This window comes from Artibeus jamaicensis, unplaced genomic scaffold (assembly GCF_021234435.1).
Source record: "Artibeus jamaicensis isolate MK-2021 breed Jamaican fruit bat unplaced genomic scaffold, CSHL_Jam_final contig_685, whole genome shotgun sequence".
Lineage (NCBI taxonomy): Eukaryota > Metazoa > Chordata > Mammalia > Chiroptera > Phyllostomidae > Artibeus > Artibeus jamaicensis.
This window is the reverse complement of record NW_026521924.1, coordinates 26,156,452-26,180,346: the sequence shown is the minus strand read 5'-3', so window position 1 is coordinate 26,180,346 and position 23,895 is coordinate 26,156,452. Positions and strand designations below refer to the sequence as shown.

The following is a 23,895-nucleotide window of genomic DNA, read 5'->3' as shown; positions in this document are numbered from 1 at the left end:
TGCGCCTGCACGCTTCACTACGCACGAGCAGTTCTGAACGCACACAGCGGTAGACAGAACTCCCACGCCTGCGCCACCCAGCCTCCACGGCCACGGCGGATGCTGTGCATCTGCCTCTCTCCCTTACCACTTTGAAGAAAGCCCCAAGGGGTGCACCAGTCCATCTGTAAATATTTAGACTATCTCTAGATTAAAAGGACTCCTTCAACATAATCACACCACCGTTAATCACGCCTAAAAAGAAAAGTTATTTAGTGTCAAATATTCCACTGATGTTTGAATTTCCACCCATTATCATATAAATAACATAATTTTTCTATAAATATGCACGTTTATATGTCTGTACACACGGATACCATATGTTCATTGCCATCGTGTTTGCGAGGTCAGAATCTAAATGAGGGCTCACTCTGTGATTCGTCTTCTAAGTTTCTGAGTTCGTAAGGTCCCCATCCATCATTTTCATCTTATTTTTCCTCTGCAGTTTATTAGTTGGAGAAACCAGGTTGCTTGTTTGGTAGTTTCTCGGGGTCTGAAATGTGCCGATGGTCCCCCCACGGTGCAGTTGACTTGTCCCTCTGCTCCAGACCTGTACCTGGTACAGAGATCTAGAGGCTTGATCCATTTCAGGTTCGACCTGTTTTTTTTTAAGACTCCTTCCTAGATGGTCTTCCATTCCATCAGGAGACACACAGGTGTGGTTGTCTGTTTGTGAAGTCAGTGTGCTGGCTGCTCAGCGCCTCGTGCTGTTAGCAGCTCCGGCTTGCTGACCAGTGATGTTCTGACGCCTTTTCACTTATTAGCTGAACTGCTTCTCTGGAGAGAAACTTGCGGTCACCTGTTGTTAGCTCCCAGTGATGTGGTTCATGTAAGGAAGGAGGATAAATGCTGGATCCTTTACTATTCTGCACTTTCTTTAAAAAGAAAGAGTTAAAGAGAAAAAAAAATGTACTTGAAAAGTAATCAAATAAAATTAAAAAAAAAAAAAAAAGAGAGAAAAAAAAAAAAAGAAAGAGTTAGTCCCCTGGCATCACCCAACAGTCCCCACTGTTGGATGTGTTTTGTTTTGTTTTTTAGTATTATTATGGACTCGGGATTTAACAAGCAAATCATACCAGTTTCAGCCCACAACAGTTATGTTGTCAGTAACCAAATGTTTCCATCTTTGGCCACAATTTGTTTTCATTGGCTTTAAACTGTTAAGACCTTTCGGTTTAATTGCCGACATACTTACCTAAGGTAGTACACTGTCACGGACTCTGATGTTCGGGAGCTCTTGAGTACTGAGTAATGCCTTTTCTCAGATCTTAAAAGTATCACCACATCTTAGACCTGACTTGGGTGGGGGGTGGGCGAGGTAAGGTCGGTCAGGCACCACTGGGCCTCATCTCCAGCTACTCTTGTGCGCATGCCCTGGGGCTCTGAGGGCGTCCAAACTGAACCAGCACATTCTGCGGTGGTGCCACGTTCCTCGGACTCTGACCGAGATCTCGGTGTGCAGAGCCCAAGCCGGGCCATTGCTCCAACTCACTGAAACCTCTTTCCTGCAGGAGGTGTTGGAACTGGCCTTCTCCATCCTGTACGACCCTGACGAGACCCTAAACTTCATCGCACCTAATAAGTACGAGGTGAGCGGCGTGGCACTGCCTTGCACAGCCCAGCCCCCTGCGGTTCCTCAGCAGGAGGCGAGGAGCGGGCAGAACAGGAAATGCCCAGTCCCTAAGGGCAGGAAGCCGCAACGCTGTCGGACACTGAGAATGTGCCAGCGGGGGGTCCTTTTCCCCAGAGCCAGGCCCTCAGGTCACCCTTCAGCAGTAGCTATAGGGGGTCTTAGAAAGATGGGCCAGCTAGGAATAACCTGTTTGCCTGGGAGTAGGGAAATTTTCCTCTTTTCCGTTTGTGTGGCCACCTACCCCAGCGAACCTGACAGACCTCAGGGCTCCTGCCGAAGGGGTAGATCTGGCCTGGGCTTTGAAGCCAGATGGCTTTGTCTTGCTGTTGACACAGGCCTACAGTTTCGTTGGCAGCACAGAAGCCATGAGATGTTGCCTGACTCACTGCGGTTGAAACCATATGGGTCTGGGGAGCTCTGAGAGCCATCGGAGGAAGCAAGAGGCGGGGCTTCTGGAGGAAGAGACACTTAGGCGGGGCCAGAGCTGCCAGTGGGGGGCGGGGGAGGGGGAGTGAAGCACTAGCAGGTGGGGAGACAGGTGAGAAAAGGCACCAGGAAAAGATATAACAGGTTAGGGAGGGGTGGGCTGACAAGTCCCTGTTACTCCCTGCTCTCCTGACACCCTCAGGTTTCACTTCTCTGGTATTTAATTTCCACATTTATTGACTGGGTGTTCTTCAGTGCACTTCGTGTGAGGTCCCCAGTGGTTGCTTTCGTGTCCCGCTTTCTCACCTACCGGGTATTCTCCCTTCCCCTATTACTAATTTCAGGAGCAGTTTCAGGAACCTGATGCCTGGGTGCTCAGGTCTTCTTGTGCTGTATTCTGTAATTGCATTTTTCAAAATTATACTTTATAATATCTTTGGGAGCTTAAATGTCAGTCCGTCATAAAAACCAAAAGGTCTTTTGAGAAAGGGAGTGACCAGCCCCCAGCTTCTCCTTGTTATCCCAAGTCAGAATTGCGTCTCCGAGTAGGGCCCAAAGAGACCGGTGTGGACCCTAGAAAAGGGACCTCGGCGGGCCCTCCTGCTGGCTAGGGGCCGCCAGGTGATGCTTGGCAACTTGCTGTTCCTAGTACTGCATCTGGATTGACGGCCTCAGCGCCCTTCTGGGGAAGGACATGTCCAGCGAGCTGACTAAGAGTGACCTGGACACCCTGCTGAGCATGGAGATGAAGCTGCGGCTCCTGGACCTGGAGAACGTCCAGATTCCCGAGGCCCCCCCACCGGTGCCCAAGGAGCCCAGCAGCTACGACTTCGTCTATCACTACAGCTGAGCCTGCAGCCGCCGGCAGCGCTGCCCAGGAAGGGATCTGGGGCCCAGAAGAAACACTCTGGTCTGGTGCCTTGTCCTTTGCTTGTACAGAATCTGTAGTGACCGTGGTGGCCAGTAAACACCAACCATTCCTCCAACCCACCTCAGACCACCCAGAGCTTCCTCCGGGACCCCGTCTCCTGGGAGTCGTGAAGGCAGGTGCTCTGGCTTCCCCAGCACCGGAGCCTGGGTCCGGGCCATGAGGAATGAGCAGCAGATGCCCTTGCTCTTCAGGCCGAGAAACTGCTTCTGGAGGTGGATTTGACAAAAGCCACTCACCTTTTCTTCCTGAGCCTGCTCTCCAGTGGTCAGCTGTCTCCCCGTGTGGGCAAGAGCTGCCTGCAGAGGACCGACGTGTTGGGAGCCTTGGAGAGGCCGCCTTTGGCGGGCCCGTGCCTGCCTGTGTCAGACCTAAGCAGAGGCCTTGCCCTTGCTTGCGTCGTCTTTGTGAGGGCTCTCTCCGGCCTCACGCAGGGCCCACAGGCTGCTGCTGCTGCTGCTGCTGCTGCTGCTGAGGTGCGTCTCTAAAGCCCTGGCCTCCGGAGCCACCAGCCCTCTCGCCCACGCAGTTGTCTGGGCAGATGGTGATTTCTACCTACAAGCTCCCAGTCCGTCATCTTGGCAAGTCAGAGTCAGGAGGGCTGAGTCCCACTCTCTTAGTCTCAAGGAACTCTGCGGGAAGAGCCCAGATGAGCCCGGGCCTAGGCTGGTGAGGTCAGGTGAAGCCACCCCCCTCCCCCCACACATCCATCTTCCCTTCCTCTGGGAGAGCTCTCCCACTGAACCTGAAGTGTGTCCCCCTCCGGGTGGCTTTCCTTTGGCCTTCCAGACCTCCCCATCCCAGCGCTGTGGTTCCTCCCTTGGGCCATGATTTTAGGGCGCTGGCCGAGGCCACAGCTGTGCCAACGGGGCATCCCTGGTGCTGCCGCACTTGTAAACCACACGCACAGCCTCTCTCCTTGGACGTCTGTCAACCCAGCATTCAGTATTGGTAGCCCGGCATGGTAGGTCCTACCCAATGAAGAGTGTACTATATATTTTCTTTACTATAGGCCATACTTATACAGACGTGTATATATATTTATATATAAGCTCTCCCTATCCTAGAATGGAATGTTTAAGGGGAAATAAAATTGGAGGCAAAAAAAAAAATAGTAACACTTCCAGTTGTGAGCCAAGACTGTACAGCCTGCGAGCAGCCAGGAGCTTCCTGTTAGTAACCATGTTTTCAATAAATACTCTTTCATGTACAAACTGCGGTTCCTATCAACAGCTCTTCCTCTGTTCCTGGTTTCCTGCCAAAGGGAACTTGCACCTTGACACGCCTTCACTGCATTGTGCTGGGGAGACTTTGGAGGGCTGCAGCTGGAGTCCTCAGCCCCCTCCCGAGAGCTACTTTCTCCTCCTCAACCAGCCTGCCTCTACACCCGCCCCCCCCACACACACACATACCTGCTCACAGATGTCACATCCCGACCAAGTGCTCTCTGCTCAGGCCTGCTGGGTGCATCAGGGAAAGGCATACTGCACACTCCTGCGAACACATCTTCCTGCTTCCTCCTGCCAGGGACGCAGCCAGGGAACAGCTCGAGTACTTGTACCTTACAAAGAAGACACGCTCTTCACCCTTTGTGTCGCCGTGCTTAGTGCCCAGCCTTCCAGCTGGTGTCTTGGGCTGTTGCTGCAAACCTCAGCCTTGGTAGCTGGGAGGCTTGAATGAGGGCCGTGATGGAAATACTTTCTCTTGCCTCAGAGAAAAGGGGCAAGGACAAGCTCTTTCAAAAGGCATAGAAAGTGCGTGCAGTACAGGCCTTGAGGACTGAGACCTTGGGCAGCGATGGGTGCAATTATAAGTGACAGGTAAGCGTAGAATGAACTAATGCCTGTGAAATGCCAGCTGCTGCTGGGGGTGGGGGGACCGGGAAAGCAGCAGTTTGCATAATAAACTGCTTACATTCTGGCCTTGAACCTTCGTTCAGAGGGGCCAGGGAGCTCAGCTAAGTCAAGGATCCACATTTGCAGCCAGTCTTAGCCCAGGAGGTGGGTTGAGGTGGAAGGGGAGCAAAAAGCCTCAAAGCGGTCCTCCATCTGCAACCCTGGCCTGCCCTGGCCTCCAAATGGACCTCCCTGTCTGCTGGCTCTGCCTCTAATCCATCCTACAACGTGAGTTAAGACCTAAGCTCCCTAGCTGGCATTTTGGGGCCACTGCATCCTGCCCCTTGGCTACTTTCCCAGCCATGGTTTTTATTCTTATCCCCTCCCCGTTTCCTCCGAGACAAGCTCTTTCCCCTTACGTGACCTATTGAAATTGAGATCGTTCTTACAAAGTTTCTGGCACATAGAAAATGGCTCACAAATGTTTATTATTTACTACCTCCCATGGATTTTCTAACTCCTGGAATGTAATGCCCTAACTGAGCATTCCCCAGCCGGCTTGAGCAACCAGAAGAAAAAGCCCGTGAGAGATTTATCTCTGCTTTTTTACATGGTTGCCCAGCACCAGCTTGGAATAAAGTAAACAATTCGTTCAACGGAAGTAAATAGGTGACTATTTTCTGGGTCCCCGCGGGGCTCTGCAGCAGGCACCGGCTCCAGAACGAGGCCGGATTGAGCGCAAGGAGGATAAATGCCTACAGCCTGAGGGGGTGTCCGGTGCCCGACTCAAGGAATGCTACCCGTGGAGAGCACCCACCGACGGGGGTCCCCGCGGGCAGTAAGCCGAGAAGGCACCTACGCCCCGCCCCGCCATGGGCAGCCGGCCCCGCCCCCAGCGGCTTCTGGCGGAAATGCTCCTCCCGATCCCGCAGCTCCGGGCCTTGCACTTCCGGCTGGAGGAGCCCGGCGGGAGCACCCGCCGCCGAGGTGAGTGGAGTGCGGCTGGACCCCAGGCGCCCTCGGGAGCCGGTGCCTGGCCGGACTCTGTGCGCCGCGGCGTAGGGCGCGTGCCTAGACTCCCGCCCGCCGTGGAGGGGCCCGGGCCTCCGCGCGCCCCCTCGGCCGCCTTCCGCGCGCGCGGCCCTGGGTATTTCCTGAGTTCCCTCGACCCAGACGGGAATCGCAGCTGCAGGGCTGTGCCCACGGAGGGGCTGCATCCCGCGGTGGGGTGGGAGTGGGGAGCCGACAGTGAACTCGTGGGCAGATGAGAAAAGGTCAGGTGGTGGGAGGTGCCAAGAGGACGAGGAGGGGGCTGGCGTGGGGAGAGCCCCCACGCCAAGGTCTGCGGAACAGTGTTGTAGGAGAGGAACAGCAGGTGCGAAGGACGCAGGCCTGCTGTGTTTGACAGATGGCCAGGGCCCGCGAGCTGGGTGCCGAGTACCGGATGCCAGGGGAGTGATGGGAGAACGAGGTCGCCGATGCCTGCGCCGGCCAGGTGCTGGGTCCTGGTGGGCCCTGGTGGGCCTTCTGAGGAGTTGCGGTTTGAGACGTGGCTGATGGTCTGCTTTCGGTTCTGAAAGCTTTTGGAAGGGGTGGAGTTCAGGGGCACCACATCGGGAACTGTTGCAGTCAGTACTTGAAAAGTAATCGTGGCTTGGGGCTGTGATGGCGGAGTAGAGGCCAAGAGCGCAGATGAATGAAGGAGTTTGTTGGGATGGCCCTGACGGGACAGGATTTGAGGGAAGAGGGAAAGAGGCATTGACTTGGAGGTTTAGGCTGACGTAACCAGATGTGTTATGCTGGCATTTACTAATGATGTTGTGGGCATGAATCAGGGAATCGAAGAGTTTTAGGTTCAAGTTAGATGTACCAGCCTGGAGTTTGTAGGAAAGGTTAGGGCTAGTGCAAGGAATTTAGACACCATTGGCCTGCCAGTCAGCTGGGCTGAGATTACACAAGAGGAGAATGAAGATAAGAGAGGCCACGGTCCTCAGGCACCCAGCGCTTACAGGTTGTGTGGACTGAGAGGGAGTCCAGAAAAGCAGAAGGCCGCCTAGAGGGTATGGTGTGGCATCCAAGAGGTTTTCCCAGGAAGAGGAAGGGGTCAGATGTTTAAGATGCCGATGAGACCAGCGACTTGGCCCTTGAAGGAGGAACAAGGAGGAGGGCGTGGTGACGCAGTGGGACAGGCTGGGGAAGTTTCACTCTGAGGGGACCGAGAAGGGAATAAGCCCCTACGTGAGGCACCATCACAGGCTTTACCTGATGCCACCGACTTCCCTCCCAGGAGGTTCCTGATTCATCCTCCTTTGCAGGTGAGAAAGTTGAGACCTGGAAGTCAGGTAGCTTCGGGTCAAGAAGTAGCTAGTAGGGAAGCCATGGCTGGATCCCAGGCTTTCCCCAGTCCAAGCCCACCCTTCTGAGCACTAAGCTGCATGGCTCATGTCACACTTGGGGTGATTTAGGGGAGCTGGGTGCCCTGGTGGTGCACCAGGCGATGCTGCTGCTCCGACCTGCGCTGCCCCCTGAGGAAGCAGGGCAGAGCGAGGGATTCCTTTCCTGAGCAAGCGAGATTTGAAAAAGGCACTTGCTCCTTTAAGGCTGGTTTCCTTTATCATGAAATAAGGGTGGGGACCTTATCAGTCAGGGTCTCTATCTCCAATGTTAGATGTGGGAGAGTGCTTAATAAGTGCACAGTGAGTAAGTGGCCAGATGATTTCCAAGAGCCCTCTTCGCTGAGGTCTGGTTTTGTGTTGGGGTTCAGCGACCTTCCAAGTGATAATAAGAGAAGGAGTGTTAACTTGGAGACAGTGCTCCCTGGGGTCTGGGTCAATCATGAGGACTTCCTAGAGGTGGGAGACTTGGTCTGGGCCTTTGAAGGAAGGGCAGGACTTGAATGGGGGGGGGGGGGTAGAGGGCCGAGGGCACTGCAGTGTTGGGGCAGAAACAGCAGCAGACGCAGAGGTACAGAGGGAACAGACTACCCTGGCCTGGGAGCCGTGGGTAGGAACCGCGGGGAGTGAATGCTAGAAAGAAGATCCCTTAGTGCTGGCGGGCCCTGCGGTCACCCGTGTAGTGTTAGCGGTCCTCTACAGGGAGCAGTTTTGCCCCCAGGTGACATTGGGCAATGTCTGGGGACATTCTTGTCTGTCATTATTGGGACGAGGGGCAGGGCTACTACAGGCATTTACTGGGTAGAGACCAGAAGTGCTGCTAAGTGTGGCACAGTGCGCAGGGCAGGGCTCGTCTCCACAACGTGGTCTCTGGCTCCAATCCCAGCAATGCCATGGGGGTGAAGCCCAGTCTGGAGGACAGAGTGTGGGCCTCGAGGTCAGTTAGACGCCACCCCAGCTGTGATAGCCACTGGACGCTGACTGTGGGGGTGCAGAGAGAACTGCATGGAAGACTGATGCGTCGTGTTGGGGGGAGAAAGCATGGTGGCCTGGATGGTGGCGGTGGAGGCCAAGAGATGTGATCATATTGGGGATATTTCGGGGAGATAGCTCTGACCGTGTTTGTTGATTGAAATCCGTGGACTGAGGGGAAAAGGAATTGAGGATGAGAACACAGTTAATGGCCTAAGCAACTGGGTGAATGAACGGTGGCTCCACTGGCTGAGATGGGAAGAGGAGCAGGTTTGGACAGAGGGCAGGTGATTCCTGGAGCATAGCAGTCTGTCCCAGACAGGCTGGGTGTGCGGCGCCCGACGTTAGCCGTCCGAGCGAAGAGACAAGTAGGCAGCTGGGTGTTTGGCATCCAACAGGGAGATCAGCTTTCAGAAGGCATTTCAAGGGGTGGGCCCACCTTAGGCCCAGTAGCACCTTGGTTCTCAGCGTCATGGAGGCAACACCCTCTTTTTAATGATAAATATGTTGTTAACAGTGTTCCCCCCTTTTTACCTTAAGATGAAACCTGTGGTTCAAAAAATACTGCCTACACATAAATTTATAAAAATTGGCTGTTCCCTCACCATAATGTAAAAGAGGAATAAAAGGAAGCCATTGGTAGTAAAATGTTTCAATATGTAAGTTCCCGGGCAGGCACAGGATACTGGAAGCTACAATGAAGCAGGGGTGCTCTCCCCGCCCCTGCAGAACCTCTGGGAGGGCAGGGCCCACCCCCGTGTCTGGCAGCCGCTCAACCTGCTTTGTGCTGGGTCTTCTCCAGACGGGAGCTTGTAGTGCCCATTGTATCAAAAACAGTTCCCTCTCCCCCTGGCGTACGTGGTAAACGTGTTCTCGGAAATGTCAGTGCCTGGGAGAGCCATGGGTAAAGCTGCTCTGTTACCGGCGAAACAGAGTTAGGTTCTGGGTTCGGGGAATTACAAGCAGGTCTTTCACCTACTGGAATCTCGAAGTCACGCAGGATGCAGGACATTTCTGGGTTTCGTGGACCACCCCCTCACGGTCCCTGCTCACTGAAAGCCAGGGGTGCCCCCCACAACACCACCATGGGTTTCCAAAGTTCCCCTGAAGAGAACCCGAGCCCTAGGGTGTCCTTTGGGACATGAACCTTGTTCCAGCTCCCAGTTGGCCGGGCGGGGAGGGAAGTGATGACCCAGGTTCCAGAGTACAGCGCCAACGTAAACAGTCCCTTCAGAAAGGACCGGGGAGGGGAGGTTGGGGTAGGCCTGATCTCGTGGTGCCAGGAAGGCCTTGAGGGGGTGGCATTCCAGCAGGGTGGGACCGTCTCAAAGGAGGAGACGGGAGGAGGGGCGCAGATGAAGCAGTAGGCGGGATAATGCTGGACTGGGGGGTGCACCAGGTCTCCCCGGGGCCTGGCATGCTCTGGGCACTCCCTGGGGTTGGCTGGGTGATGGGGGGCCAGGGAGGGGCTTGGTTTGACACAAACCTAAGCAGGGTCCTTGTCTGTGAGAGTGGCTGTCAGGGACTGGGGCCAGGCAGGCGCGTGTTTCCCAGGCCATTTTTAACTCCTGAGACCAGACTAGTCCCCAAAACCCACAGGCCCACTGTCTCGCAGTGAGGCATCACTGTACAGAGACCGTAGAGTGGGTTGGGGGGTGAACGGAGGGGGTAAGGCTAGCAGGGACGTGGGAGCCTTCCAGGGGACACTGACATCACTCACGTTTTCACACCCTGCACAAGTTGGATGAAGGAATCATAGGGGAGCTGCGAGAGCAGCCTTCCCATGCGGGGGGGGGGGGGGGAGGCTGGGCTGAGGAAGCAGCATTTGAGGTGAAGCTGAGTAGATCTGCTGAGAAAGTCGGGGGCGGGGACAGAGCACTAGGTCCCTGGAGGCAGCAGGAAGGAGCCTGGCTGGTTGGACTAGGGCGCCAGGGCTGCAGCGGAGCCGGAGAGGCCGGTCGGCCCTTTTGGCCACAGGAAGGGTTTTGATCTGTATCTCCAGAGCACTGGAAACCACCCAAAGGGCTTTGAGCAGTGGTCTGACATGACCGGATTCACGTTTTAAAAGGTCACCTCGGTAATTCAAGGAGAACAGCTTGAGGCGAGGAGACGGCGGATGTGGCAGGGCGCTCTGCTCTGCTCGCTGGGGCTGGGCTCCTCCCGCTGTCCCGTGCGCCCCGTCCACTCCCTGCGGGACAGGCACGGGGCGGGTGGGCCCGGCGGCCTTCACTCGGCCCGGACCACCAGAGCTGCCTTCCATCCTTCTAGCCCCCAGACCTGGGGCCCCACGAGCCCTGCAGACGGTTCACCATGGCCAGGTTCAGCTCGGGCCCCCAGCCCCTCGGGTGAGGCTCCGCCTGGGGCTCCGAGAACCACCCTGAATCATGGGGGTGAAGAGAGCTCCGAGCAGACGACGATCTTGGTGAAAGTCGAGGCCCAGGCCCAGCGGCTCTTCCTGCAGCCCGTCTTCAGGAGAGGCGCCTGCCCCCACCGGCCCCGGCTGGGGGTTGCCACTGCCCCGGATGGGGAGGTGGGCCCTGGACGTGGCCTTTGTGTGGAAGGCGGTGTTGACTCTGGGGCTGGTCCTTCTCTACTACTGCTTCTCCATCGGCATCACTTTCTACAACAAATGGCTGACGAAGGTAACTCAGGAAGACCTGTGGTGCTGGGGCGGGGAGTGGGGCTGGGAGGAGGGGCCTGGGGCCACAGTGTCCCTAATATTTAGCAACAGGAAGGCATGGGCCTCCACCAGTCACCCTGGAAGCCAGTCACACTAGCGATAAGACGGGGGCCCTACAGCCAGCCCTGCCACACCAGGGGTTCCCCTGAAATGTTTGCATACAGCAGAAATGGGGATGGGGGAGGGGGCTGGTGCACAGAGATGCGCTGGAGAGACTGGGGGGTTGGGCAGCAAGCAGCTGCCGACCAACAGGGAGAAAAGTCACCCCGTGCTCTACTAATTGCCATGGCCATCCTGGCCCACACTGGCTGTTACCCGGGGTGAGCTGTGAGCAGGGGCTGGCGCAGGTAGCTAACAGGTGGCTGAAGGGGTGCGGACAGCACCCAGCTCACAATGAGCCCTATTCTTCCATCCGCTGTGTGTGCAACCTCCAAAACTGGGGCTCAGTCTCTCCTGATCGCAATGTAGGTAAAAGTCCTTAGGAAGCACCGAGGTTGCCCCAGGGCCACCAGGTAGAGGTGGGTGTGGGGGAGCAGAGAGGGAGCCAGGTGAGGGCTGGCTGTGCAAACCTCGCCTGGACCGGCTGTGCTTTGGGCCGCGCAGAGCTTCCACTTCCCCCTCTTCATGACGATGCTGCACCTGGCCGTGATCTTCCTGTTCTCCGCCCTGTCCCGGGCGCTGGTTCAGTGCTCCAGCCACAGGGCCCGCGTGGTGCTGAGCTGGCCCGACTACCTCAGAAGAGTGGCTCCGACAGGTGTGTCTGTGGGGAGGGCCGGCGGGCGGGGGGATGGTTACTCTGGAAGCCAAAGGCCAGGAGCAAAAGAAAGCCTTCAAGCCTTCAAGAGGCTTGAATTGAGGCTCTTTCCCTGCCCCCCCCCCCCCCGTGTTTCCTCACTCCTCTCTTCCTTTTCTTCCTGCCCTCCCCACCCGCACTTCTGCTTCTGACATACTCCCCCTCACACCCCCCCACCCCTTGGAGAAGCCCCAGTGCAGCAGTGGCTTTGTCGTTCCCTTGCCCTTGAACATGTGCACTGAGCTGTGTTCCCAGAGCTAGTGCTGGGCAGAGGGGAAGTGAGCCGGACTGGGCTAGGCTGGGTACTGGGCTGGGCAGGTTCCCCAGACAAGGGCTGAGGTGGCCGAGGCCTGGAGGGCAAGCAGGGCCAGCAGGTCCTGGGAGGGAGAGGTTTGGTGTGTGCGATGGCCCAAAAGAAAACCTGAGAGTGTCCCAGGTGGTGAGGACTGGGCCTTGGTGAGCGGTCACTGGGAAAATGAGAAGCAGGGAGGGGTCTGGTCCTGGAGGGCCAGGTTCTCAGGATCAGATTGACAACTGTCATTGGGGGGTGTTCAGGATAGTGGGCAAGTGATAACAGCACAGGCCCCTGCCAGTCAGAGGGCCACAGCCTGGACGCTGGAGCAGGCCCTTTCCCCTAGTTTTTGGCATGGAGTTAATATTTCTTCTTATACTTTTTTCTTTTTAATCCTCCCTGAGGATATGTTCACTGATTTTTAGAGAGAGGGAGAGGGAGGGAGAGAGAGGGAAAAAAACATCAGTGAGAGAGAGAAACATCAGTCGGCTGCCTCTCGAATGAGCCCCTACTGGGGGACCAAAAGAGCAACCTAGGGACGCGGCCTGAACCCTCAGCCTGACCTCTGGGTTTGCCGCACAGTCACGCTCCAACTCCACCCATTGAATCTCACCGGCCGGGGCCAGGAGTTCACCATTTCGATGCTGGGTGGAAAGGAAGGCCCTCGGGCCCCCGTAGAAAGCTGGGGTGAGCAGGGCCAAGCTGGAGGCACTCGAGTGCCTCGCGGCCGTGCTCTGGTAACTGGTGTCCCCACGCCCCCTACGCTTTGTCCCCCACGGTCCTGTGAGCGCCCCTTTCCTCCACAGCACTGGCAACGGCGCTGGACGTGGGCCTGTCCAACTGGAGCTTCCTCTACATCACCGTCTCACTGTGAGTGTCGGCCACGCCCGCCCCTTCCACAAGTCCGCCACCAGTCTCTGGGACCAGCCCTGCTCTGGCAGCTGCGCCCTGACACCCAGCAGCTCTCCAGAAACTCGCCAGCCTCGCCCTTTAGCTGGGCACACAGGGGATGCAGTGCCTGCTCAGTGGTTGGGGAGGCCAGGGCTCCGTCAGACAGGACAGGTGTGGTGGGGGAGGAAGGGCAGTGCCCACGGCCACATGGAGGGAGGCGGGACAGCGACTCGTCATGTCCGACTCTGTGCCCAGGAGCAGTCACTTGGCCTCCTCCTCCCGCCCTTTTTTCCTCCCCCCACAACTCCACTGGGGGGTAGGTAATAATAGGCCTGGTGAGCGCCTTGCTGGACCTGCAGCCAGTTCTCCCTAGGATAATGAGAGGCTCCCTAGAGATTTCTTTCAATTAAAGGTCACGTTCCAGCACAGATGACTCAGGCCACCTTCTGCCGTCTTTTGTGCCCGACTGCACTGCTCCCCTGAGCGGAGCCAGTACCCTCGGGGAAGTCAGGAAGCTCCACCCCTCCTCCCTCTCAGCCTACCAATGGTGCTGTGAGCTCCTCTCTCTAGGCGGGTCTGAGCCCTGGGCTCCAGCCACACGTTGTGGTGATTCTGATTTTCACTTCCAGGTACACGATGACCAAATCCTCAGCCGTCCTCTTCATCTTGATCTTCTCTCTGATCTTCAAGCTGGAAGAGCTGGTGAGGCCCAGTATCACCCCTGCCCTTCCTGCCCCCACAGATGCTGAGCACAGAATGGGGAGGGTCTGAGCAGTGGCTGGTCACTACGTGACAGAAGAAACCAGCCCCGCCAGGTGGCAGAGACTCCCGTTGCTGAGGAAGAACGTGGGACTGGACGCTGCTGAGAACGTTTAGAAAGTGTGGAGGGGGGTTAATGACCAAAGGCAGAAAGACTCAGGGAAGAGAGCCCCGTGTGGGTCAGGCTGGGTCAGAGGCCCCCTGCTGTGTGAGGCGGTACCCTTTGTTTCCCAGTCCTGGGGGGGAGCGAGGCCAGGTGGGGGCCTAGGACAGCCCTAGCAAAGCACCTCCACGGTTTAGGGCAGGTAGGGGTGCTGGGGACGTGCCAGCTGAATCGGCCCTGCAGACATCCACGGGAAGCAGCTGGCCGTGGGAGCAGGAGGGACGGCAAAGACCGGCCGCTGGCCCTCAAGCTGCAGGTGTGATGACCTCAGACTCTCAAGTTAGATGCCCCCTGCTCTCCCTCCTGGTAGCGTGCGGCGCTGGTCCTGGTGGTCCTCCTCATCGCGGGGGGCCTCTTCATGTTCACCTACAAGTCCACGCAGTTCAACATGGAGGGCTTTGCCTTGGTGCTCGGGGCCTCATTCATTGGCGGCATCCGCTGGACCCTCACCCAGATTCTCCTGCAGAAGGCGGAACTTGGTGAGAAGGGGCCGGGTGCCAGGCAGGCGCGGTGGAGGCGGGCTGCCCCGGCCTGGCGGCTCACCCATGTCCCCGTTCCACAGGGCTCCAGAACCCCATTGACACCATGTTCCACCTGCAGCCGCTCATGTTTCTCGGGCTCTTCCCTCTCTTTGCCATCTTCGAAGGTAGGTCAGGCCGCCCACCTCGGGCACCGTGGCCCGCAGATCCCCAGCCCCTGCTCTGAGCCCAGCGCTGTGCTCGCTGCAGAGGGTGCCAAGAGCAGAGAAGAGGCCCGTCCCCTGGCCTTGCCTGGACTGGGCAGATGCTCACACCAATGGCCGGAGTCCAGCACGATAAATGGTATCATAGAAAGTGTACGAGGAATAGCAGACAATGGTGACAGTGAATGTGCCCAGCCCTAAAGGTACGCCAGGGCTGTTCTAATCATTTTATATACAACTAACTCTTAATGCTGCCCAAAACCCTACGGGGCAGTGCTATTAACATCCCCATCTCGCAGGCGGAAGAAACTGAGGCCAAGAGCAGTAACGATAACCTTGCTTCGGGTCCCAGGGCTCCTAAAGGAACCCAAGAGTGGGCGCGGGCACAGGCTCCAGAGCCCCTCCTTTCAGCCGTCGCGCTGCGTGCTGCCCCTTGGGCGGAAGGAGGGTCCTGAGTTGTCTCGGCACGGCAGGGTGCAAAGCCAAGTCAGAAAGGCTCCTCCAACAGGGTATTTGCGGGCAGTGATTGGGACTCGGACAGGCTGGTGGGCGCAGGGCATCCCAGGAAGTGGGAACAGTAGGTCAGAGGAGTGTTTGCTGGGTTGGCGGAGCGTGGATTTGGGGGCAGGTGCAGGGGCCCGGGGCCCGTGCTCAGGAGCCTGGGCAGGTGAGCGGTTCCCCTGCACTGTCTTCTCCCGGAGGAGCGGGAGCATTATTTCGACGGCGGCAGGTGCAGCGCCATGCCCCTCCCTCCCATGTTTTGGGATTATTCTTTGTCCTGGAGTCCCTTCTGTTCTACATCCATTTAAGTTTCAAGCAGTGAAGCGTCTCGAACCTCTCTGAGAAAATTATTCCGCAGCCCCGTTGTCCGGGAAACTTCTGTGCTGCCGCCTCATTTTTTTTCCTTTTTAAAATCTCTCCCCATCCCTTCATTATGCCCCCTGCACCAAACGCCACACCGTCCCTCCTTCCCTGGGTGTTTACATGGTTCCCCATCTCTGCAAACCCTCATCCGAAAGCCCCTGGTCGCCGCTGTCACTTAGCAAAGCTGCATGGATTTAGCTCCTTTAATCTTTTCTGTAAATTAATCCCCCAAGCGCCTTCATTACTTCTGTTGCTTTCCCCGAGTTCCCTTCAATTTGCCCGTGCCTCTGCAGAACTGCCGAGCACAGCCCCAGACAAGAGGTCCTGCACTGGGAGGCCCCGTGCCTGTGGGGGATCAGGGGGCAACTCTGTCACTCTGCATTTCTTTGCTGCTTCTCTCCAAAAATCTCACAGCCCCAGGCCAGCCTCCTGCCCCCGAAGGTGTGTCCTCAGTGCCCAGTTCTGGGCTCAGCTCACACCCTGCTCTGAGTGGCCTTTCCTGCAGGGGGGGACCCCGGGATTGCCCTCTCAGAGGTGTGGCACTGGAGAAGTCAGAGCAAAATTTAGTGCCTGGATGCCTGTGTGGGTGTCCCCGGAGCGAGGGGACTGTGTTTTTTGTAGTCTATTTACAACACATTGTTTTTGAGAACTGTTCATCAAATTACACCACCTGTTTGAGAAACCCTGGTCTGGTCCCAACCCTTCCATTTTATTATCAGGGAAACGTGCTCCAGAAACTGGGCATGTGTCTCGGCCCGGTCGCACAGCTGTGCGATAGTAAGGCCTGGATTCAAACGGCTGGGCTTGGTAAGGACAGGGTTTTGTCCCGGTTTATAGGTGGCTCGCCTGAGACTGAGAACAAGGGACTCCCCTTCGCCCCACCGCCCCATGGAGCAGGGAGGGCGTCCACAGCCCTCACCGGACAGGCTGCCCCTCCTCTTTCTGGCCCGTTAGCTACCAACAGCTACCACAGCTGCGAAGGAAGGCCTATGAAGTGCCGCCCTCCTGCCCCTCCACAGGTGGGCGGGGAGCGTCACAGGAAGAGCAGGGCGCCCCCGTGGATTTCCTCTGCGGGCTGTGCCTGTACTTAGCCTGGGGCCCCAGAGTCCTCCCTGTCACTCCCTGTGAGGATCTCCGCTCCTTTCGCCCCGGGGCTCTCTGGCAGCCTGTACCGCTTCCCCGGCCTCCCCCAGCCTCAGGCCATCTGTGTGGGAGTCCTTGTCCTCAGGTGCCCAGGAAGCCTGCCCTGCGCAGGTGAGGTGGCAGGGCTCACCGCCTGCAGGGAGCGTGGGGCCACCTGGCAGGCACACCCAGGACATGGCCACCCCTCTCTCCCCCATTGCCTCCAGGTCTCCATCTGTCCACGTCCGAGAAAGTCTTCCGGTTCCAGGACGCAGGGCTGCTCCTGCGGGTGCTCGGCAGCCTCGTCCTCGGCGGGGTTCTTGCCTTCGGCTTGGGCTTCTCCGAGTTCCTCCTGGTGTCCAGAACCTCCAGCCTCACTCTCTCCATTGCGGGCATTTTCAAGGTACAGACTCAGAGGTGACCCCGGGCCTGTCTTGGAGAGGAGCCCCCCGAAGGTCTTCCTTTACCAGCAGCTCCCGTCCCAGCTCTCACACCCCGGGGCCTGCAGAGGAGGGAGCTCATTCTGGCGCTGGGCGTCATGCTCCCATCCGTACCCCTCCCGTCCTCCCTGCGGGCCTATGAGGTGGGGGTAGCCCGGCCGTCAGACAGGAAGAGCTGCTGCTACCCAAGATAATAGCCGGGTGGCCAAGCTGGGGTGCAGAGTCTGGCTCCACTAGGCTCGGGGCGCATTTGCATTTCACCAGGAGTGCCAGCAGTGGAAGAGAAGTGCCCCACCCCCGTCCAGACTCACCAGTGACACGTTCTCTGATCGACTGGTGACATCTGCCACTGGCAAAGCCAGGGACAGTGCGGTCACAGGTGCCGTGTGCTTGCCGAGCCCGCCTTTCCCACCGCCTGGCAGCGGTCTGGCCCCCCCTCTCTCCCCTTTCCCCTTCCCTCCACCACCACGCCTCCCTCCTCCTCCTCGGGCATGGAGGGCTCCCTCTGTGGCACTGGAGCCGTGTGGCCCGGCAGCAGAAATGCAGGGCTCCCCGGGGGTCTACTGTTGCCGACCAGATGACAAGGCGCACACCGTGGTCCTCAGACTGCGTCCTGTCACGGTGCCACTTGCAGCCACCTTATGCGGCCAACCCCGGGACCCATGCGTGTTCCGCGGAGCCCGGGTGATGTGCACCCTCCGCGGCAGCGGAGGGCCCTCATGGAGGTGCCTCCTGGAAGGGCGGCTTCCTCCTTCCCAGGAACACGGCGCACTTGGTTTGTCTGTCTTCATCCTGACGGCCCTGGGAAGCGCCTCATTTGCTGCCTTTCAGTAACACAGGCGGAAAGCCCTGCCTGCTGGCCTGGTCCTCGGAGCCCCGCGGAAGCTGCTGCCTTGCCCTGCGGGGCAGCCCGCCCTGGCCTGGGAGTTGGGGCAAAGCCTGGCCGCCTCCCATGGGTGTGCTCGGTGCCTTCGCCCTCCTGGCTCAGGGGCCGGCTGATCACTTCCCCTTCCTGCTTCTCTGCCCGCAGGAAGTCTGCACTTTGCTGTTGGCAGCCCATCTGCTGGGTGACCAGATCAGCCTCCTGAACTGGCTGGGCTTCGCCCTCTGCCTCTCGGGGATATCCCTGCACGTCGCCCTCAAGGCCCTGCCCTCCAGAGGTGACCAGGGCCCCTTCAGAAGCCTGTTCCAGTGACACCCTCCCCTGTGACCTCCAGCCCCTCTGATTCACACACCCCAGCCCTGCCAGGAAGAGGCAGGAGGCCCTCAGCTTGCCACAGCAGTGCCAGTCTGCGCCGTTCAGCTGCCTCTGCGCTGGCTGGTGCTCTAATTCAGGAAATGTGCCTGGTGGCTCTGCTGCCACCACCCCTCTGAGAAGACACTGGACTCCTCTCTGAGCAGCTGGGGTGGGGCTGGGTGACGAAGCGCACCCCGCATTGAGAAACACCAAGAAGCCAGTACCTGGTCTGTAACCTGTCTCTCTTTATCCCCAGGGGACAGTGGCCCCAAACCCCCCAAGGGGCTGGGTTCCAGCCCAGACCTGGAGCTGCTGCTTCGGAGCAGCCAGCCGGAGGAGGATGGCAACGAGGCGGCGGAGGAGGAAGAGTACTTTGTGGCCCAGGCATAGCAGTGACCCGCCTCTCCCAACCTTTGTGCCAAGTGGCAACTCAGGGACCCGGTGGCTCCTCACAGCAGCTGGGAGCAGCGGGCCAGAAGTGGCCCCGGGCGGGGACTCGGGAGCACGTGACCACGCAGCAGGGCTGGGTCAAGGAGTTGGTTGACGGCCGAGTGCCCGGTGTGCCTCAGCCCGGCCCGAGTCGGGCCGCACTCTGCTGGAGTTGCAGCAGACGGAGGGAAGGCTGTTTCTCAACTGGCTGCCAGGACCAGGATTCCAGAGGCCTCTCCGAGGGGCCTGGTGTGGACTGCGGAGCAGTTGGGACGGGGACATGGAGAGAAGCTTTTCGCTGGACAGTTTTTCCCCGGAGAGCAGACCTGTTCACGGTTTGCAAATAAAGGGTGTTCTGTCCTCTGGCCGCCTCATGTTGCCTATAGACGTGGGCACCGGGAGGAGCGGTCCTTGCCTGGCCCGTCCCCCTTCTCTGCCCGGGGCCTCCTGCAGGAGACTGGTCACACTCCAGGCCCTCAGCACTGCATCACTTGTGCCCCTGATGGAGCCTCAGGACCCTGTCTGGCAGCCTAGACACACCTGTACCGAGTCCCGTATTCTGGGGACCTGAAAGCTTTCACAGCCTGGATGTGAGTCCTGACTGTGTCACTTACTGGCTGTGTGACCTTAACCAAATTATGTAACCTCTCTGTACAGCTTTGTCATCTGTGAAATGGGGAGAATAGTCGTCTCAGAGTTGTTCTGAAGATAGGAAACAGTTTCGGTGTCATGTGAGTATTTATTTTGAAAATCCTCTCAACGCCCATGGAACCAAGACCCTAAATGAGTGGCCGACATAGGGTTCACGGCCAGCTCTGTGTGACCATGTGTGTGGCCGTTGAATGTACGCGGATGGGTTTGCAGCCTCCGGACCTTCCTGTGGTCACCTACCCTGCACCCGTCACACCACAGTCCGTCCAGGAGGCAGGGAGTCAGTTCCCCTGGCCTGGGAGGGGCTGAGGGCCAGGGGGTCACATCATCCCAAGTAGAAGTGCTTTTAGGCATTCACAGCAGGTGGCGCCATTGCACCATGAGGTGGCTCGGAACTGCCTGACCTACCCTGGGTAACCATCCGATGCAGGCAGGGGTCCTGGGAGGAAGACCATGGATGTCCACCGGTGGTGACTTGGACGGCCTTTGTTATGAATTGTTTTAATCAGATTGGAGCCACGAAAGCTCGCTTTTAAGTCTGGGAGAACATTAATGCTTCAGGAACAGGGCCAGCAAACTTTTTGTAAAGGGCCAGGTAGTAAATACGTCCCATTTGGGGGCCATATGGCCTCTGCTGCAGCCTCTTCAGCCTGTCGGTGGCAGCAGGAAGGCCGCCACTGGCAGACGGACGGACACTAACAGGCGTGGTAGCATCCCAGTGAAACTGACAGAGCAGGGTTGACTTGTTGCCTCAGACCCCTGCTGTAGGAGAAACCTTAAAAATTGAGTCCTGCTCCCAGTCCTGCAGTGAGGGAAACTGAGGCGGGGGTTGGGGGGAGACTAGCCTGAGGTCCTCAGTGCAGACTTCCACCCGAGGTGGTGCCTTATCTGGTTCCTGCACCCCTGGCTCCCTTGGACTCTGCAAGCTCAGAGGCCAGGATTGGAGGGAGTTCATGCTCCGAGCAAGGTGACACAGGGAGAGCCAGCAGGAGGGGCCAGGACCTCACCCCGGCCTCTGCCTGAGAAGCTGCTTGGGCTGCAGGAGAGCTTGCCAGAGCCCCCTCGTCTCAGGTGGGTGAGACCTTCCGTCTGCACCTCCCTTCCCCTCTTCCACTGTCCCCCTCTTCCCACACAGGGAGCAAGAGCTGCTGTCTGGTGCCATAATTACAGGGTACAGAGCAGGGGCCCCGCCGCCTGCATGTTGGGTTCAGTGACAGCCCCTCACTTAGCAGCAATTACCAGCAATCCTAGAGGAGGGCTCCCTACCCTCCTCCCGCTCCTCTCCCACCCAATCACCTGGCCTCCCAGGCCAGACCATGTTCACCCTCAGCTTTGAGCCCTAGAAGCACCTATGTTGTCTGCAGCCATTGCATCTCAGGGCTGCAGTGTTGCCATGGTAACTGCTTGCACAGGTTTCAGGAGGCTGAGGATGTGACTTGTCTCTCCAAGGCTGTGGTGTCTGTCCCCATGAAGCTACAGCTTCAGGGCTTCTGCAGAGGAGGGAGGAGGGGATGAGGGCTGACCTGCAGGCTCCAGTTTTAAGTGCTTACATGCCCACCGACTCTCCCGGGAGCCTCCCGTGCAAGGAAGGTGATTGCCCCCAATATATGAGGAGCCTGCAGTTGCAGTCGTGGTGGGGATGAGAGCCAGGCACGGCTTGCCCGCGGGGCGGACCTGCGGCAGGCAGGACTAGGAATGCCTTCATCTTCACCCCGGTGCCCTTCTCCGCCACCAGGGCTTGGGGCCTTACCTCCATCTGTTTCTGCTCCATTCTGCTGAGAAAAAAAGGAAAATCCCAGGGGCTTGCAAGTGGACTTGATGGAACCAAGAGAATGGTCCTTGTACTCGGTGCAGACTTCGGCATCAGGGACTGGCAATGGACTGAGTCGGGTCCCTGACCTGCAGAGACCTGAGAGTGGGGGCTCAGCTCATCTGTTTGGGTCTCCGGCATCCAGGGGACACCGATGCCACACCAGGCAGTGGGCTGAACTCGGGACAGAGACACTTGTCCTTGGAGAGGTGCAAGTGGGGTCATCCTTCCTTCTAGCCCGGGGGTGTGTTGAGGCAGGGGACCAGGGAAACAGGGAGAAGACCAGAATGGACCAGTCCCTGGACACCCTCGGGGCCTCTCACACAGGCCACCTGCGCAGCCAACCCCAGGGCAGTAGCACAGTGCTGGGCAGGCAGTGATAGCCACCTAGTAAATGTCAGCCATGGGAGACAAGTCATGACCTGCCCAGGGGACACAGCCAGTGAAAGGAGGACAAGCATTGGAGTCCCGGCTTTTAGGGTCACCAACCTTGCCTCTGGGTGGCACAGCAGAGGCACTTACTGGATATTGTTCTGTGAAGGAATTTCCAACAGTGGGAACTAAAGTCAGGGTTTTCCAGGTCTCGGCGACCGTCCTAACCTGAATGGCTGGCCCTGCAAGAAAGCTATTTTCTACCACCACCACCCGTCCCTGCTGGCTGCCAGCCCACCAGCCATGCCCTGAGCCTTCACCCTGACCTCACAGCCCTGACAGCCGCCAGGCCCTTTACCTTGGCTCTGTAGTAACCAGTTACTTTGACTTCTGTTCCCATGGTTATCTGCAGTTTCATTGGCAACTGGTTCATTTCCCAGAAACAGACCCACGGCCTTGGTCCTGCTGGCCTCCTGCTGGTGGGGCTCTCCCTTCCCCTGGGTGTCTGATGAGAGTTCTCCTGCCGGATGACAGCCAGGGAACAGAGAACCAGGAGAAAATGCAGTAACAGGCACTTGATAAATTTTCCTGGTGCCTCTACGATGCTCCCTGCCCCGTGGGAGCTGCTGGAGATAATAGAAGTCATTAAGATGCTGTCGCTGTGCCCAGGAACTTCTGCGGGACCTTTTTAATCCAGTAGGTTCCCTGGGAAGTAGACTTGGGGATGGGGATTAGATGTTGTTTAGAAAGTGGTCGTAGGGGAAACACGGGGGAGGCAGGAGAAGGATGCAAGGTGTGGAGTGAGAGAAGCTGAGTCCCGACCGAGGGCGCAGGGCCTCGAGGAGAGCCCCGAGGTGAGATAACCCTTCAGACATGTCCCAAGGTGGGGTGGGGGGTGAGGGCCTTGCCGTGTCCTCACTGATCTGTCACTGAAAGCGGGCCTACTCCTGGAAGGAGGTGTGACTTGGAGTGAGGCTGTTCTCTCCCAGTCCAGAGAATCTCCAAAGAGGGCTTGCAGCGGAGGGCCGCCCTCCAGCCCCACTCCTGGCAGCTGGGGAATCAGCCTTCTGTTCTGAGGTGTCCACACCGGGTATCCAAGCCTGGCTTCCAGGATGACCAGAGGTCCCTGAAGAGGGAGAGAGAACATCTGGCAAATACATGCCCATGGGCATTTTTTCTGGGGAAGGGTGCTTGGCCCCCAAAAGAATAAGAACCACTAGTCTAGGGAAAGCCAGACTTGTCCAAAACTTCCAAACAACATGATCGGAGATGTTGATACAGGCAGTTGGTATAGATGATGATGGATGGATGATGGACAGATGGAGGTGGGCGGGTAGACGGATGGGTGAATAAATGCCGTATTTGGAGAGTGAATGGGAGGTGCAGACAAAGGAGCAACCAATTCGGCCCCGGGCAGGAGAGCAAAGATATTCGGGAGGAGCTGTCCACACTGAACTGAGTCTGGAAGGCTGAGTGCGAGTCGCCAAGCAGACACGAGAGTTAGGTCACGGGGGTGGGGGGCTGATGGGAAGACAGAGGGCAAGGAGGGTGTGTTGGGCACTGCAGGGGTTACTTAATCCGGGGGGAAGGGGAGGGGCCTCCTTTGCAAAGCCCCCAGTCCTGCAGGCAGGCAGGCAGTAACCTGATAGGACATGTTCTCCCAGGTCGCTCTTAAACCAGCAGGTGCCCTCTCCCTTGCCCCTCCTGCCGACACTCACCAATTTCCTGTGTCTCTGCGTGGGGAACGAGGGGTCCCAAATACATTGCCACATACCTGAGAGGCATCAGATCATTCACCACATTCTCTCCCACCCCTGACTCCATTCCTGCAGCCCCGCCCTGGAAGTTGGTTTTACTTGACACCCCACTTTCCCGATGAGAAACGGCTCGGAGAGTCTAGGCCACCCGCCCGAGGTCACTCACCTCACCAGCCCCCAGGTGCGGCAGGACCTCCCTGGGGCTCACACGTCCCAGGCTGCCCTGCACATCGCTGCAGCCTGGCCTTCTGGCTGGGTCGGCAGCAGGGGCCCGGGCACCCTCCTGGGACTGGTCCAGTTAGGGACATAAAGAACAGCCCCCCGCAGGGGGCCGAGGGGCTGCAGGGGCAGCATCCCACTGGCCCTATTTTGCTCTGGGAGGAATCCCCCACTGAGCCAGAGCCTCCGTCCTGTGGCAGGGCTGCCCCATGAATTAAACATGCCCCCGTGGTTCGCTCAGTAATGCTTTTATTAATAGTTAATTACTCAACGCGCACTGGGGAAATGAGACTCACTCAGGCCTCGTAAATTAAGACAGTGATCTTGTGAAGGAAGCCAATGGGAGTTCATTACCCCAGCCCCTCCTTGCCGCATCTCTGAGCTTGCCATTTAGCAGCGCTAAACGAGGCGTGTGTGGGCGGGGGCGGGGGACAGGGACCTTCTCAGGGTGGAGCTGGGGTGGAGAGAATGAACACCAGCAGTTTCCCGGGAGAGAACGGCCCAAGAA

The 23,895-nt window shown here is 57.9% G+C and overlaps 2 protein-coding genes across 5 annotated transcripts in view; both read left to right on the top strand.

The window, feature by feature from the left end:
• Positions 1 to 4,245, top strand: part of ELMO2 (engulfment and cell motility 2) — a 34,549-nt gene extending 30,304 nt beyond the window's left edge. For all 3 annotated transcript variants that reach the window (XM_037164485.2, XM_037164487.2, XM_037164486.2), the window contains exons 20-21: positions 1,551 to 1,628; positions 2,748 to 4,245. In XM_037164485.2, the coding sequence (XP_037020380.1) occupies positions 1,551 to 1,628; positions 2,748 to 2,948 (279 nt within the window). In that variant the 3' untranslated portion in view covers positions 2,949 to 4,245. The remainder of the gene's footprint in view (positions 1 to 1,550; positions 1,629 to 2,747) is intronic.
• A 1,543-nt stretch (positions 4,246 to 5,788) lies between these two features.
• On the top strand, positions 5,789 to 19,298 carry SLC35C2 (solute carrier family 35 member C2). 2 transcript variants are annotated; one of them, XM_037164528.2, is made up of 10 exons: positions 5,789 to 5,848; positions 10,495 to 10,868; positions 11,510 to 11,660; positions 12,798 to 12,861; positions 13,512 to 13,584; positions 14,115 to 14,283; positions 14,367 to 14,450; positions 16,700 to 16,875; positions 17,943 to 18,072; positions 18,406 to 19,298. In XM_037164528.2, the coding sequence occupies exons 2-10, from the start codon at positions 10,749 to 10,751 to the stop codon at positions 18,537 to 18,539; spliced, it is 1,101 nt and encodes a 366-aa protein (XP_037020423.2). In that variant the 5' UTR covers positions 5,789 to 5,848; positions 10,495 to 10,748; the 3' UTR covers positions 18,540 to 19,298. The 2 variants fall into 2 exon arrangements, with proteins under 2 accessions (XP_037020423.2, XP_037020424.2); XM_037164529.2 differs by lacking the exon at positions 5,789 to 5,848 and adding an exon at positions 6,513 to 7,176.
• The last annotated feature ends 4,597 nt before the right edge of the window (positions 19,299 to 23,895 follow it).

What these genes read in the sequence shown, in the direction of transcription:
- SLC35C2 (XM_037164528.2), top strand. Translation starts at nt 10,749, where the DNA reads ATGGGGAGGTGGGCCCTGGACGTGGCCTTTGTGTGGAAGGCGGTGTTG. An exon ending in CTCTACATCACCGTCTCACT is followed by an intron (nt 12,862 to 13,511) that starts GTGAGTGTCGGC and finishes TTTCACTTCCAG; the next exon opens with GTACACGATGACCAAATCCT. An exon ending in CCATTGCGGGCATTTTCAAG is followed by an intron (nt 16,876 to 17,942) that starts GTACAGACTCAG and finishes CTCTGCCCGCAG; the next exon opens with GAAGTCTGCACTTTGCTGTT.